General features: G+C 41.1%; 1 protein-coding gene across 1 annotated transcript in view; it reads left to right on the plus strand.

Moving 5' to 3' along the window:
• The window catches only part of snd1 (staphylococcal nuclease and tudor domain containing 1), a 139,592-nt gene that overhangs the window by 31,199 nt on the left and 91,634 nt on the right, over nucleotides 1–16,759 (plus strand). The window contains exons 9-11 of the mRNA XM_062517759.1: nucleotides 395–485; nucleotides 4,697–4,801; nucleotides 11,964–12,065. Coding sequence (XP_062373743.1) covers nucleotides 395–485; nucleotides 4,697–4,801; nucleotides 11,964–12,065 — 298 coding nt within the window. The remainder of the gene's footprint in view (nucleotides 1–394; nucleotides 486–4,696; nucleotides 4,802–11,963; nucleotides 12,066–16,759) is intronic.

Genomic DNA, 16,759 nt, shown 5'->3' on the forward strand with positions numbered 1-16,759 from the left:
TAATGTTTTATATCGTTTTCAATAGCCACTGCATATGGTGTTTGTTGCCGCGTTGTAGCACAATCTGCGGAATCATTTTATGCAAGCAAACCTAATCAGGGATTATTTATCGTTGAGGTCAGACATGATAATCATCCACATATATATATATGCAAACAATATACATAGACCCTTGTGCAGATGTACTCTCTGTGCAGAGGTATTCTTGTGCGATCTTTAATTTGACTAGAAGGGCAGAAATCCATGGCAGAAATACCATGTCAGATATCCATGGCATTTTTGTTTACTTAATGCAAAGCTGGCAGTCCAGCTTTGGTTTTTATTATGGGAATTGCATAAGCATGATTCACTCTGAACATATTTTCATGTGTCTCTATGGGCTATTCTCTTTCAGGGGTGCAAAGGAGCGCAAAGTGAGAATCTGGAAAGACTATGTTGCCCCAACTGCCAACATGGATCAGAAAGACCGACAATTTGTTGCCAAGGTAGTAAGAATGTATATGTCATATGTATGTGATTGTAATGAAAATACAGATGTGAATGAACTTGTTGGTATCCTTCCACTTAAAAGAGCTTACCGTTTTCTCTGAAAAAAAGCTCTGGAAACCTCTGGTCTAAGAGCAGCTAAGCTTACTATGTCAAATCGCTACTTTAAGCCACTGACTAGACTCAAATATCATTATACTTCTATGCCCTTGGGGAGGGTACTTTGCAAGTGTAAAGAAACGGTATAAAAAGGATTGTTTGTGCAATCTTGTGCATTTCTTAATTGCTGCCATCTTGCAAGTACTCCTGGCAAGATGGCAACGGCAAGAAAAATAGTCAGTGCATGACCTTATCACGTCTCAATTCACCGCCATCTTGTGAGGAGTCCTAACAAGATTAATAAATAATCATACTGCCATTCTGCTATTCTTATTTAGCTTTTGCCGTGGTCTGTGACCTTGTCAATCAATCAGATAGCCTACCGTGAATGTAGAGACAACAGCCAAAGCATCCTTCTCATCCTTTTCCACAAATGCCTTAATCACTGAAAAGTAAAAAAAAAAAAAATAATAAAAAAAAGTAATTGCGCTATCAATATCTTGTACAACAGATGTGATAGTGACATCTACAGTAAACCTGTCTTCTCTAGTGACAAGCTTTTTTCTATAAACAGAATCAAGACGCACACTCAGGTCATGTGAATGAATAGGCACCATGCATCTGTCCATCATTGTATAAAGCCCGGCAGGACGCTTTGATTGGTCGGCTGATTTTCATATGAACTTAGAAGCTTGTCAGTGGCACAAGACCGAATTTCCCTACTTCAAATATTGTGGGCAGGGTTAAATTCTTACTGGCTTCAAGACTATCCATCATGATGTTTTTTATTATCATTATTTTATTTTGAATCTCTCCTCATTAGAATGAGAAGGCTATTCACAATTGTTAAGACTTACAATGTTCTACTGGATGCAGACACAATATATCCCTAGCTCATTATTTTGGTTGTTTACCGTTTGCTGTAAAATTGTAAAGTGATGTTTGAATCTTGGAGTCTACAGTATACTGCTGCAGCCCTAACTGAGATACGAAATTACATTGCAGACTTTAAGAAATGTAAGTCTAATTGACCTATGTAACTGGGCACTGAACATGACTTTAATGGAGACGTTGACTTGCTTGCCTGGTGCATTGAGTTTGTAGAGCTGAAAGTTTCCTGAGTTTTAAGTGGAGATACATTTTTTTTTCTCCTCAGAGTTGAATTCTGAAAAATTAATGGCACCCATTTGGTTATGTAAAGGTGTTGCGGCGCAAACTGCTTACAGAATGAGTTTCCCTAGAAACTGCAAGACGTATAAAAAAAACTTTCAGCGTGTGCTCAAGAATAAAATGTTTATTCCAGCTTCAGCTGGCCCCAAATCTGTCATTGAGGCAATGTGAAATGGAGAAACTGATGAAGGTGGAGAGCTCTGTGGATGGCTATTACTCTAACAGAAGTGCACTGGCCTGGGTGCTCTACAGGGGGAGCTGTCAGATAGCAGTGTTCTGAAACTTTCGCTTCATTCTTTTCCTTAGAGATTATATTGATCATTTGGAGGGATATTGTACGGGTCATTTAAGTGACCTGCTTCATGTTGTTGTATAGTTTGCGGGTGAAGGGTCTTGATTAGCATGTTGGATTTCTCACTGGATTGGAGTGTGTTTTCAACTTGATCTGCAGGTGGCAGCACACACACACCGCAGTAATGAGTGCAGTGACTCATGGCATTTGGACGTCCCTCTTGGCAGACTGCGGAGAAGTGCTGTGCATATGCAGCTGCTAATTAAGCAGCAAATGTACGGCCAGCCATTTTCTGCTCCTCCACCTCCATCTCAACACTCATCGCTCCAAAACGGGGAGGGCTTCTATTTCAGCTTATATGACCTTGTTTTGTGTGTTTGAGAGTTGGAGAATGGCTGAGTGTGTGTGTGTGTGTGTGTGTGTCAGTAAGAATGTCAGGGGGGCTAATTACCCTTATGAGGCTGTTGTGATTAGTGTGTTGGTTTGCTGATGGCCAACATGAAGGGATTTCTTTTCCTTATTCCCCGAATGAAGAATGATTGATTGATTGGTTGGAGGTTACAGTTTTGGCTTGTACTATTCATTAGAGACTGTATAGGCTTGGAGCCATTTTGGGATGTTTTTGTGCATTCCTGTGTGTAGGAGAAGGAGAAAGGATAGACTGATGACTTCAGTGTTGTAGTTCTATACTGGAAGTGGTAGATGTTTTATTTCGAGAACATAAGGTGTGGTGTTCTGAAATGGGGGATTCAGTTTTTTCTCATAGTCATGGAAACAGGATCCAACTATGTGCATTTCACTTTGCAGCAGTATGCCAACCCCTGACTTCCCTTGGCTAATCACAAACTTGTCTACATGCAGAGAATCTTGACAAATGGTTGACTGGTGCAAGCACTTACACTTTCCTTAATAATTTCTGCCTTGGTGCAACTCAAAGGTTCTCCTATTGGCTGTGGCACCAGAAGGGGATTGTTAGCTAGTGTGTCACCATTGCCGCTTCTCTTCCCTGGAGTCTGAACAGTCAATTCTCTCATCCACAGCCTGATCTCTCCTCTGGGAATGAACCCATATGTAATATTTACAGAATCCGCTTTCTTTTTGTTTGTATTTGAAGAGAGTATTTGGCATGAGTCAGAATACTGTTTCTCTCCCCCTCCCTGCCACAGTTGCTTGGAACAATGTGAGGTGTTTGTGTTGCCTGTCTGGTATCATGTCTTGATTTTTTCACATGGCCGCTTAATAGTATAATAAAAGTGATCGTACCAGATATTGGTTACCATTAATCACAGTTTGCTTGCTTTGCAGTGTATCATTTCCATTGTTGTCTTGAGGGTAGCTCTGATAAACTTGCAGAGCAAAACATGCCTCCACTGTGTATCCACTTAGGGTGCTTTCACACCTGGCTCTTTGAATCGGAACATGGAGTGTTTCCTCTAATGGATAGTTTGATTGGGTATACGTGAATGTTCCAAAATAGACTGCGATTGCAACAAACTGACTGAGACCACTTGGAGGAGGTGGTCTTGGTCCGTCCTCTAGTTGAACTCTAGAGTGTTTTGTTTGCAGTGAGGGAGCAGTTGGCCCTGTGTAGTGGACCAACTCGCTTGTGCCTACATGTTTGTAGGCCTACACATTAGGTTACAAGTTTATTCAACTTAGTGGAGATGTAGCTAGCTTATGTTTTGAGTTTCAAGTAAATGTCTTTTAGGCTAGCTACTGGTGTTATGAGTGAGGATGGGAGAGAGTGGAAGCCTAGAGACTATGGACACGCACACATGCGTATGGAGCTCTTACAGGGTGGCTGCGGGTCCTTAAAGGAACACTTCACCGGTTTTTTTTTTCATTTTAAACTATGTTATTCCCTTCACTGAGACGAGTTGATGCATACCTCTCACGTCTTAATGCGTGCACTCACTGGCTCTGGCACGTGGCTCAACTTTGATAGCACTTAGCTAGCCCTGTTCATTCATTAGGATCCAAACAGAGAGGAAGTTAGAAGCGACCAAACACCTCCATGTTTTCCCTTTAAAATACAGTTACACGAGTAGTCACACGACCAAGTATGGTGAGACAAAATATAACGTGGTGCATTTCTAAGCAGGTAAGAGGGATAACTATTTTGTGTGGCGCAGTAATATCCTCACTCTTGCACTTTCAGTTTCACTTTGGAGTGAGTCTAAGTGCTCCCAATATTATTCCGTCACACAATATAGTTATCCCTTTTACCTGCTTAGAAATGCATCACGTTTTATTTTGTCTCACCATACTGGTTGTGTGACTTTCCACTTTTATTTCCACTATTTCCATTGTAAGTTTGGTCTTAAATTTAATTTAGAAGTTGTATAAAAAGGTTGTAAAAAGTATTTTACCTGTAGACACCCTGTCTTAATAAGTTCAATGTTGTGTTTGGTGTTAGGTGATTGTCGGATAGTGTCTTTAGCTGCCAAATGTGGCAACTGTGTTTAACCTCACGTGGGTTTGTTATACTGTTTGTTCCGACATAAATGCTGTCATGTGAACACATGAACCCAGGAACAATGGAGCAAAGCTGTATTGATTCAGCCTGTTATTTGGAACAAAATAGGTATTACAGCGCCCTTAATGAGGGCTTTTGATTAAAACTTCTTTCTTGTCCTTTTTCTCTCACAGGTGATGCAGATAGTCAACGCTGATGCAATTGTTGTGAAACTGAACTCGGGAGAGTACAAGACAATACATCTGTCAAGCATCAGACCCCCCAGACTGGAAGGCGAGGTAAGTTTGGAGATTATCAACTAGAGGCTAGGATCAGACAAGGGTCAAGGCTTTGGGCACGAGAGTAATGGGATAACAATGGAGAGACGTGGAGATGGTGGTAAAGGTTTAGCTGCGATGAGCTGCTTGCTCCCATGTCTGTCCATGTCTGAAATTGTATTGCTATGTTCCATTTCTTTTGTAGGAAGGCCTTTTGCACACCTCATGTCAGGCAGGTGCGTAGGATAGTAAAGTAAAGTAAAGTAATGTTTATTTGTATAGCGCCTTTTAAGTACAACCCAAACCGCTTCACACATAACACATAAGACAGTGCCGAAACGGAGCGGCGTAGTCGCCATACGTACCCGTGACAACAAGACAAAAAAGCAAATTTACAAATAAAAACAAGACAAAAATGCCGGATGGAGCGGCGTAATCGCCAGTGTTCCCGTAGGACCAAAAGGTTGCAGAACAGGAACTTAGAAAGAGGAATTCAACAGGAATTTACCTGATGAAGGTCTAAGACCAACATTTTCTATTTCTAATAAAGAAATAATTGCTTGCGGAACGATGAGTGTTCCGGACTCTTTCTAAGTTCCTGATATGTTCGATTCCTTAAAATCTGTGTAATGTTAAGCGGTGCAGTCTCAAGGGAATTCTGAGGAGGCTTAATAATGAAGTTAAATATAGCAGTAAGAATAAGCATGAGAATGAGGCCTTGGGGATCAGCTGCCTTCTGTGTGAACTTTGACCTTGCTGGAGCCCCCCCCCCATGGATGCCTTCATTAGCCTTGCTTGTGACTAATACCTATTCTAGCTTTGCGCTTTGCTCAATTTGAGAGGCACAATCTTTATTCACAGCTGTCCAACAGAGAAACAAATAACATGAGCAGTGTGAGTTGCTCCTATTTATGGAAACGGTTGGTACTTTGTGTTTGAGTGCATTTAGAACGTAGTTACCAGAGAATGGATTTAATCAGATCAAGAAGAAGCTTACGGAATGGAAATGATAATATCCCCTGCATGGTAGCACAAGCTGTTATTGCACATTACAAAAGTTCAAATGTGTCACATCCAGGGAGGGGGGAAAAAGTCACAACTATATTTATGTGTTTGTTGTCTGAATCTATCTTCCTGCTAAAAGCCACAGAGCCAAGTGTCCTTTGATGTCATTTCAAATGAATGCATTAGGGAGGCTAGGATTTGGAGGGGAGAGAGGGTTTTGCTGTGCTGAAATCCTCTGGATGCAGAGGTTCGTTTCCTTCACATGAACTGACCGCACATTCTCCGAGATGACATGCAGATGAAATGGATGAGTTTGTCTCCTCTCCCTCCCGTCATTGCTTGTTTTCCTTCATTTTGTCTGTCTTTTGGTTCTTCTCTCTTTCTTTCTCACCATCACCTCTTCTGTCTTCATTGCTTTTACATCTGACACTCTTCCCTCTCTTACTCACTCACATACATACACCCCCCCCCCCCCAATTCTTTTGGGAGCCTCTTCTGTGGTCGAATGCTGAGCTCTGTGCTCTCTGGCTGCCTCTCTGTACTGACATGTAGTTCTGCAGAGGCTACGGCTGCACCAGATGCTTTGACAGCGTGCATTTTGTGCTCCAGTGCACAGTCGCATGTTAGGGGCTGTTGAGGGAGAGGAGCGGGCTGCTTTGGCTTCACTCTACCACTCTTTGTGGATGTGCTTGAAGGATCACAGCATATAGTCATGTATGATCCTAACATGTGTTCCCACCCTCACATGCACCCAGAAAGGTCAGTGTGTCCTTGAATCAGGCTTCAGTATTTAAAGGTACAGTGTACAAGTACAAAAATATGTATTATACTATATTGTATGTTACTATGTTGTAGGTTTTCAATTGCCTATTGCATTTCCATAAGAAAAAAATGATTTATTTTAATTTCATTTTTGAATTCTCTAAAATGTTATGGAAATTCAGTGGAATAAAAAGTGGTTTGCAAAATACAGCTGCAAGCAGCGACGAGGGGGTCAAGCAGCCCAGATGATGAAAATGAGGAGGATATATTGATTGGGAGCAGTATTGTCATGACACTATAATTATGACTTTGAAAAGAATAGACAGTCAACGTTTGTATTTAATGCATTTAATTTAGAAGATGACCGTGACAAGGGGCTGACTGGCTCAGAGGCTGGCAGTACATGTCTTAGTCTACCTCTAGCCTCTCTTTTCACTTCTGAACTGAATTAAAGTTGATGTTAATTGACCTGTTTGTTCTCCTTTTTCTAAATGAGAATCGATAATCAATAGAATTGATAAAGAACTGAATCTTTTAGAAAAATCTAAAATGGAATCTGAATCACAAAAATCATATCAATTCCCATCCCTAGTACGAAGTAACATTAAGAATCCCTGATCGTTGTGAGAGGCTGGATAGTCTCTGCTAGGACATGTTTCACAATGAATGTAGACTTTGTGTCAACTGTGTGAAGCAAAGTATTGAGTCTATAGCATAGAGGAGTCACATAAGAGTTGAGATTATTAAATAAAGAAAGGAAGAAAATGGAGTGATGTAGATTTGTAGAAAGTGTGAAAGAGACTAGTTGGAGATAAATGAGTTGGCAGATAGGATAGGATAAGTAGAAAATTCAAGAGAGGATAGAAAACTTGAAAGTCAGAGGAGGCTGATATGACAAATGGATTAACACAGGCACATTGTTTTTTTTCTGTTGTGTAATGGGAAAATCTTACAAACTAGATGCGGTTTAACAGAGAATTGCACAGTATGTATTGGCACATAACATTATCGTGTCTGTCTTTTCCGCACCATGGGGAACATGGTGCCCTCAGTATGCTCACATTTAAATTAAACTGAATTCATACCTTAATTCGAACCTCTGCTTTAAGATTAATTTCACATTGCTGCTCTTCACATGCTTTCTTGTCCTCTCTCTCTCTCCCACTATCTCTTGCTCCTGCTTTCTCCTTCTCTTTTCCTCCCTCGCTCCCCCATGCTCTCCTCATGTGCATGCACACTCAGCTTTGGGGGGCCATCTGAAGGTCTTATGTGGTGGCCAGAGCAGCGATAGACTGTGACAACTGCTACTCAGTCTCTGCACTCTATTCGCGCTGCAGGCCTCCCAGAGGGAGGGCTTCCCCTCCCCGAGGGGACAGCATTCACCATGATTGACAGAGTGTGGACCCAATGTATTTTGAACCATGCAACGTGACGTTACATTGGCCTCTCTTTTTATTTGATTATTTTCCCCCTGTTCCTCTGTTGAACTGTGCGTTGCTCTTTCTTTTTTTTTTTTTTTTTCATTTTAGAGATGTGCTCTAATTTGAGATAGATTCCAGTAAGCTCTTTAAGGCTGTGCAGCAGGACAAACTAAATCAGTCAAGAGAAGGCTTATGTCAGAGTAACTAGTCCTACCATGGAGGTATTACATTCAGGACTGTACACTGTATATAGTATGTATGTATACATTATTGAGAGAGAGAGGAAGTACCGTCCCCATTCATTTCAATGGTCCATGTTAGCTACTTCAGCCACAAAACTTTCTCAAAATGGTTTCATGGGGCTCATTTCCGGGACCAGCTGAAGTTAACCAGTTAGGCTCCACGTTACAGATGAAGACAACAGAAGTACAACGGTGTGTCATTTCTGCAGATTGGATATTATCGCAGAGGAAAAAGGACCGTGAAGCTGTTGTGCATCTTCTATGGCCATAGGCGCACGTTTATTTAATTGGTTTAGTAATGGGATAACCTTTTTTGGGATAGTGGTGGAGAAGTTTTCACCCTGTCTCGAAGGTCTAAAATGTGATATTTAAATGTGATGGCCTATTACACAGTGCGAATCAAAATTGTGTAAGGCTTAAATACTTTGTATACACAAATAATTTACTTTGCCTAATGTTTTGGGCAGGCTGTATTGTAATTATTCAGTGGACACGATGTAGCCTACAAGTGACTAATAAATTGTAGTCTTGATATTTGTCGCGCCATGTATAAAGAGCTTGTTAAACCTACATTTGCAAGCCAACACAAATTAAACACTTTAGTAGAAACACAATAGAAGCCAACACCCTTTGCCGGGAGTAGCCAACTATCTGATAGAAACCTCTGACCAAATTCAGGTGACGTTACATCCATTAAAAGCAGGGGTGGTTGACTATTTGACTGTTGCCTTGACTGGCAGCCTGATTGTTTAAATCAAGCAAATGCATGTAACCTAATCATGTAAAGGTTGCAAGAAAGTAAGCTAATAGTCATAGAACTGACTTCTGTCTGAAATCACAGGGAGAGCTAGACTACTGTACATGATCCCAATGCTGCATTGTCCTGGACTACCTACAGGCAAAAATAGCCTATAGCAGTGTGCATTTAAAAATAATCAGAACACAGTGAATCGGCTAATAATTAGATGTAGGTAATTGCTGCATCTGTTAAAATGTATTTACAGTGTCAGTCAGTTGCCTTGCCAACCCACAAATAATGCAAGCCTTTATAATGGGACAACATTTAATTACTTTTTTCTTTTATTTACCACAAAGCCTGATATAATTCAGCCTACACCATGCAGGTAGGAAGGCTACAATCCATAGCTTAATCCAAATAGGCAGTCTTTTATTTGTGGTCTTCCAGAAATGCTTTACCAGTATAGATGTGCAAGGACCCTCATGCTCAAAGTTAAGGCCCAATCCCATATCTCTGTCCCTTTGTTTCGAGGGACACGGTAAGGCAGAGTGGCAAGACATAGGGGTGAAAATATCTCCCTTGGAAATGAGGCATCACTAGCCTCCCATAAGGAGAGCCGGGATGATTGAAACACTTTTGAATTAAATGTAATTTACACAGATAATCTGTAGGATTTGGGACACTTACTCCTTACCGAATGATGCCATGATTGGTCCAGTGGTGTCACTAGTGGCTGTTGGCTTCTATTAGAGGGGTACCAGACAGTTACGGTTGACTACATTGCCACTCATTTCTTGCCCAATTATTTTTTGTTTATTTTGTTCTTGATGTTTAAGAATCTTTTGATAGTGAGGGTTCCTAATATAGTATCCTCATCTTTCTGGATGTGAGCAATCTGTTTCAGTGTAGCCACTTTTCCGGCTCTAAAAGTTTTCTGACATTTACCTTCCTCCTGTACTTGTATGCTTTGTGTAGGACTGTAAGAACATTATCTTCTCCCCATGAGTCAAGTACTGTGTGCAGAGAGCCAATCAATGCCTCTTTTGCCACCCACATTGATGGGGGAGTTTCAGCTTCACTTCTGACAGAACTGAGCACCCGCCTCCCCTCCTCCATTTTCCAGCCGCTCTCTTCTCTCTTTAGCCTGCACTCCAATGCTGTGACCTCTCACAAGGTGACGTGATATACCCCTTTCCATCAAGCACTGAGACCCATGTGGCCTCCTCCCCGATGTGTGTATATGGCTGCAGGGGGAAGGAATGACTGTAGTTATTTGCAGGCAGATGAAAATGGGTCGTCCTCACACTGTCTCCAGACAGATATAAAAATCCTGTTGGGGAGCTCACGATTTCTCTCTCCCCCTTTTCTCTGGTCCTAATTGGAAGTGTTCTCGGCCCATCTTGGTGATTTTTGTCTGTCTCGGTGCCTGTGTCCATCTGTGTGTAAGCATTTGCACCTTTGTCTCTGCCCTCAGGTCATGTCTGCTCATTTTTTTGCCAAGACAGTTTGCAACATAGAGTGGTTATGCAATATGCCCTCAACTCAAGCTTAACACTGAACATGACCATACTCTGGTCAAGATGGGACTGGTGGCACTGTATCAGAAAGTGGACCTGCTGAGCAGGCATAACAACCACACATTTAGCGGTCATCAGTGAGATTCCACAATGTACTCTTCAAATGGTAAAAATGTAACCAACATCATTACAAAAACAATGGTGACATGTATTAAAAAAGAAATTTTTTTTTTTATTACAATCAACTTTTTACAGTGGCACAATATTTCAGTTGCATCAGGAACCTAACCAAGAAGACCTGAAAAAGACATGGACATGGCTAATAAGCCTAATGAAAAACGAGATTACCGGTACAGACTAAGAAACAGCAGAGGCAGCATAATGTTGCTCAACACTTGTGTATGCTTTGACTACTAGCCTCTATCATTTTTATGCTGCAACACACCTGTGGCCTTGTCTGTGTGTGTGGTCACTGAGCTCAGCCTACCTCAGACTGTGCTCCTCTTCCAGCAGGGCTCTGACCTTCTCCCAAATTAACTCTGAAGGACACAGGGCAATATTGCCAGCCTTTCATTGTTGATGTGACCAACTTTCTTCTCACAACATGTGTGAAATGGAATCTAGACTACCTTCTTATCCTGGTGCTCAAAATGGATGGTTTGCAAATGCAGCAGGACTGAGATGGGTTGACCCTCTACCTAGTGTAAATATACATTTAAGGGAAGTTGGGGCATTACCATTTTAACTTGTGAGAGCAGTATACACACACACACAGGATGTATGGATGGATGGACCCAATTGCAATACTGCCTGCCCCCATATATATATATATATATTTTTTTTTTCAGTTAGCAACCTGATGAGCTAGGTTACTCTTTGCTATTGCTATTCGGTTATTTTGAGTATGAGTAGATTACATCACCTACAGTACATCTCCTTGGCTGTGCTATGGTAGACAGCCATATGACATCTGACTGGCATAATAGGGGTCTTAGTGGTGGGGGTGAGCAGAGAGACTTTTCTAAAAAGTTGAGGGGGAGAGAGAGGCATGCCACCATTTCGCAATAGTTTCTGCTTTGACAGCAGTAATGCTTAAGATATCTTTTGGTTGCTTATAGTTATTTTCACGAGTGTCAAATATGAAAATGGATTCTATTTCTGTACTGCTAGAATGTGCAGAGTATTGTGTTATTCTGTCATTCAGTATGGCCTGCTGTTCTGAGCTCTGCAAAACAATGATGCAGAGTCTTCAACCAATCCCCTCTTGTGAGGGATGTGAAGTGGGGAAAGCAGAACAATCCTTGTTGTTTTCTTGTTTCTTTTCTTTAAATGAGTATTCAGATGGGGAAGATGGAGAGGCTAGAGTTTAGGAAGGAATCAGTGAATCCACATTTGAATGAGTCCAATTGTCTCTGAAGATTGTGGTCTTTCTTTCCCTGCAAGACTTCTCTGTGTGGTGATCACTCAGTTTGTCTCTCTTTTCTTTTGCTCTCTCAGGAAAAGATCAAGGACAAGGACAAGCGTTTCCGCCCACTCTACGACATTCCCTACATGTTTGAGGCCAGAGAATTCATGAGGAAGAAACTAATCGGAAAGAAGGTATGTACCCCCTAACCAAAAATGTTCCTTCCTTTTAAACCAGGGCATAGAACTATGTACGTCTATGCTCTGTGAATCCACTTGTATGATAGTCGATCTGAAGGACAAATCTCTGGTCCAGATACTCTCAGCTGTTTGACACTATGGGCCATATTTTCTTGACTCAAAACTTAATCATCACAACGCAATGCTTATTCCGATCATAGGCTCAAGTTTTTCGCCATGCACGTCTCTTTTATTGAGCAGCGCGCCAAGGGGTGTGACAATTAATGACCAAAGGAAGGGTCTGTCGCATTATCTAAAAATTGCGATCGTACACTACCTAAAGCACATTACGCTACTGATCAAGGGAAGCCTGGTCAGAAATCAGTGGCAAGTTTTTTTATATGTTATTTTAAGAGCCCAGTGATGGGGGTGGATACACAAGGAACTCGCACCAGCGCACATGCATGCAAAACATTACAAATTGCGTGATTACAATGGGAAATATTCCGAAATACATTTGCTGGAGACCCACTGTCATGGGATGTATGCATGCAACTCCTCTGCAGGATAAATGTCCTTAATTTTTTTATTGTCATTCAAACATTATTGGGGTAAGTGTTGCTGATATTAGGCTATTTTTTTGATGGTGACTATTGTCAGTCGATCGTGAAAGTAACTGTGTATAACTGTTTTGTCGTTGACTATGAGACCAGGGTGAAGTTAGTTTCACTTTACCAATGAGTTCAAATAATAGATGAGTGCAGATGCCTTTAGGCTATATACTCTAATTAAGAAACATAGGAACGCCTTGTTGCGCCATTCGTTATCCATTTGATAACGAAAACACTCCAAATGTGGACTGGACAGCCCACTAAATTTAGATAAGCTTTTTGCAAGTGACCATGTGTGTTAGACTATCAATAGAGGCCTAATATTTATTTGTACACTCGTGCAACCTTTCTTTTAAAGTTCATAGAGAAGTTAGCATCTTATAGTAATGCTCTGAGATGTATTTTCTGTCTCGGTTTCTGTCCTGTAAAAGTCTTTCATATTCTGTTGGGTGATGGGGGTATAAAGATGGCAAGGTATGCCATGGAAATTGCATGTTCATCATGTTTGAGCTCATTAAAATGTAATGGGATGCAAAAAGTGGGCTTTATGAGGGGGTTTATTGCACGGTTAAAGTGCTGCTGTTCCCTCACCGTTAAGTGTTTATGCACGGCATAACAAGAAGGGAAAGTCATTCGGAACACATTGCAGTGTGTGTGTTCAGGCTTTTCATCAGCAAGTGCTTACACTACTCTGAAGCTGCTATAAACGTCTGGCAGCCCTGCACTCCAAGTGCACTTTCATGTTCTGGTTTGAAGATATAGTGGGGATGATGAAGCCGTACTAGCACTTTAGGGTAGTAAGTCAACAAGCCAATGATCCCTCATAGATATCTCTCCTAACCCTTATGTTGATGCTGGCTATGCCGCAAATGAGGGGGAGAGAGACATGTGTTTTGCCTTGCAGGTTGAAGAGATTGTGTTTTCTTGTAGGCCTAAGACTTGTACTTAGCGGTGTGCTTATCTAATAAAATCTAAAACAAAGTGTTAATAATCTTATAGCAAGATCAAAAAATCAAGTTGGTATTGTTTACAGTATAAAGACACTTACCTAGCGCCTTCTCATAAAATCATTTGACATAAAATAAGTCAACATTTCTTAAATGACGTCTCATTTTGGAAACAAGCAAATTCATCTGTCAATACCAAATAGATATTTTGATCTTAATTTAAGATTAACACTTGGTTAGATTTAGAGATGCACCGATCGCTCGGCCGCCGATCAGAATCGGCCGATTTTCACGTGATCGGCCACGACCGGCGACCGGCCGGTCAGTCTGAGACATGCCGATTTTATGCCGGTCAAATGCACTCGCACCTACTTGTAACAACATCACACAGCTGAGTTAGCAAAGTTTGATGAAGCTAGCAAAGGCTAACACTCAGGGCTGGATAAAGCGCTAATGCTGAGTTTTTCTATGCAGCGAACGCTGTGCTTTGCCATATTGCGTGGAATTTACTAAGCTGTCACTAGGTTACGTAAACAGCGCACATCACCGCCCGTCTTTGCCGCTAATTGCGTGCTCACAGCTGAACCACAAGCGCTGTCAACAAGCAACAACATAGCCACGGCAGGAATAAACATCGTTTTGCTTCAGTTTGCCACCTTAGCATGTATTCTTTCACACTAACACAACAACAAAGTCCGATTTACACATTTAGAGGTTTATTTCATTACCTTTTGTCTACTCACGCCTGTATGTTTCTTCTAAATTCGCCAAAAGTAAGCATTCTAACATGTCATACACTATCGCGACCGTGATACAAAACATATCATGTGTGGTGTCGTTGGAAAGTTGTGTTTCTCCTGCATGACGTTATGCCATCCAAATATGGACACTTCCTTTGTATCCGCAAGCAATCGCGAAAGTTCAAAGAAGAGTGTAGTAGACTGAGTATGCATGCCATTGGCTGTGTTTCAAGGCTGTTATCTCAAAATCAGTTTTTTGTAATTTTCCAACATCTCAGCCTATGTAGCACCTATACAAACTTTCCAGTTATACACATCAGTAGTCTGAAGATATTTACAGTTGGATATTGTATGTGAGAAGAAAAAAATAGTAGTCCTACAGTGCATTTCTATTAGTAGTGTGTGAAATGAATGTCCCACACTGGGAATAGCCTACTGCAGCTGAAGAAGACTTGAAGAAGAATCCGTCTATTCACATTTTTTTTACCAGCCATTGATAAGTTGATTACATTTCTATATTAACATGTTGTATTAAAGAAAGGATAGAAAATAACTCTAAATAATTTTGTGTGCTGTAAAGTGGTTAGAAGATGCAAATCGGAATCGGCTAAAATCGGTATCGGCAGGTCAAATTCTATGAAAAATCGGAAATCGGAATCGGCCAAAAAATTGCAATCGGTGCATCTCTAGTTAGATTTTATTTTTTGCAGTGTTTATGTGTGTGTATATGTAAATTTGTGTGTGTGTGTATGTATTATTTGTACCAATCTTGGGACGTTGGGATCTTTGCAGGATTTTTGCAGAGCTTTCTGTATATAATCGTTGTAACTATAACATTCCCTTGTATTCTCTCTTTGTTGTTGCTAGGACACAAGTGTGTCTATGAATAAACTCATGCCAATCTGACTGAAGGGCAAGCCGTTAAAGCGGCTGGTTTCCTGCAGCTGTGCCGTTGCTCTAGCTACAGAACAGACCAAATTAGTTCTCTTCTTCAGCATTCACAGTAATGAGCTCAGCAATTTGTACATTTTGAAGTCAGTTTAGCAAAATTTGGATTGGGGTATATGTAGAGATCTATGCCTTTTGATATTTTTGATAATAAATGCTGTGTTGGTGGATGTGCAGTCTTATTACTGTGGAAGGGTTTGAGACAAAAGGTTCCTCTGGAAGTAACCATTCTGGTAAATGTGACTTGCTGCACGGCTTTGGCAAAGGTTGGGATGTGTCAGTTGAGGCAGATACTGCACCTTACTTCTATCCCCTCTTGTATTCAGCTTCATTGGCTGTTCTGTAAGCTTGCTGACACAGCAGCTAAGTCCAGAGGGACCTGCTCCGGCTGCTAGCAGCCAGCATGGTTGTAGATGTTTGGCTCAGGCTGTAGATAATGGCATAGCATTGACTTCTGCTAATAAGCCACTCATAAGTGTACTACTCTCAGACATGAGCAGATAGTCTTGATCGTCCTCTTGCCTCTTCTAGAAAGGAGACTGATCTATGCAGCAAAGATATTTAAATGTGTGAGTCCCTAGTATAGCCTATTGGCTATGTTGTAGGCCTAGACTGCCACAGAATATCAGCAGTGAACTCAGATCGTCACACAGGAACAAAAATAAATAAATGAAACGCACATCGGCATCGACTAGGGTACTGTACAATTTTCATCACATCATTTCAACATGCTGCTATTTTAAGTGCTATTGCACTTTGTTTTGCAAAAAGAAAGAAAGCCCGTATAAAATAGCACGTTATTATAGGCTAGTTAACTCTATGTACCGTCATGTCAGGGTGATGAGTAGGACGAGCCTGTTCTGAAGAATCCCGCTAATTTTGACTGCATGGGGAGAGAGTGTCTTTCAGACAGACAGTGCAATTGGTTTTATACCAGCAGGCCTAGCAAGCTATGGAGCCTCGATATTAAAGAAACGCCAGCTCTATTCATTACGAAATTCGTTGAAAGTCCACAGTGCAACATGCATGTTCACATTAATTGTCCATAACAACCCCTAAACTTGCCTGCTTGTCGTGCACATCTAACTAATGGGCAAAGTTCTCCGACTATTTTTCTAACCTCATTTTTTTGCTGTGGATGTTATTGAGCTTGTAGAAGTTGTTGCGTTCTGAACACAATTGCTGCCATTACCCGATGTTGTTTCTGAGTCATCACTCCAATCAGTCTCTCTTTTAATTGTCTATTCCCTGAGTGGTAGGCTACAGTGAGTGACTGGCAGTTTTAAAAACTAATATCAAAGCAAAATTACCCTGACAGTCTCATCTACGAGACATGTATGCCTCCCCCAATACGCTACTCAAAAAAAAGTAATGTATTGCACATACTGTAAAAAAATGTAATCCCTTAGGCTACATTATTTCTTTACTCTACTCTACAGTAACATGTTACACTGCGCTGAAAT

This window comes from Sardina pilchardus, chromosome 17 (assembly GCF_963854185.1).
Source record: "Sardina pilchardus chromosome 17, fSarPil1.1, whole genome shotgun sequence".
Classification (NCBI taxonomy): Eukaryota; Metazoa; Chordata; class Actinopteri; order Clupeiformes; family Clupeidae; genus Sardina; species Sardina pilchardus.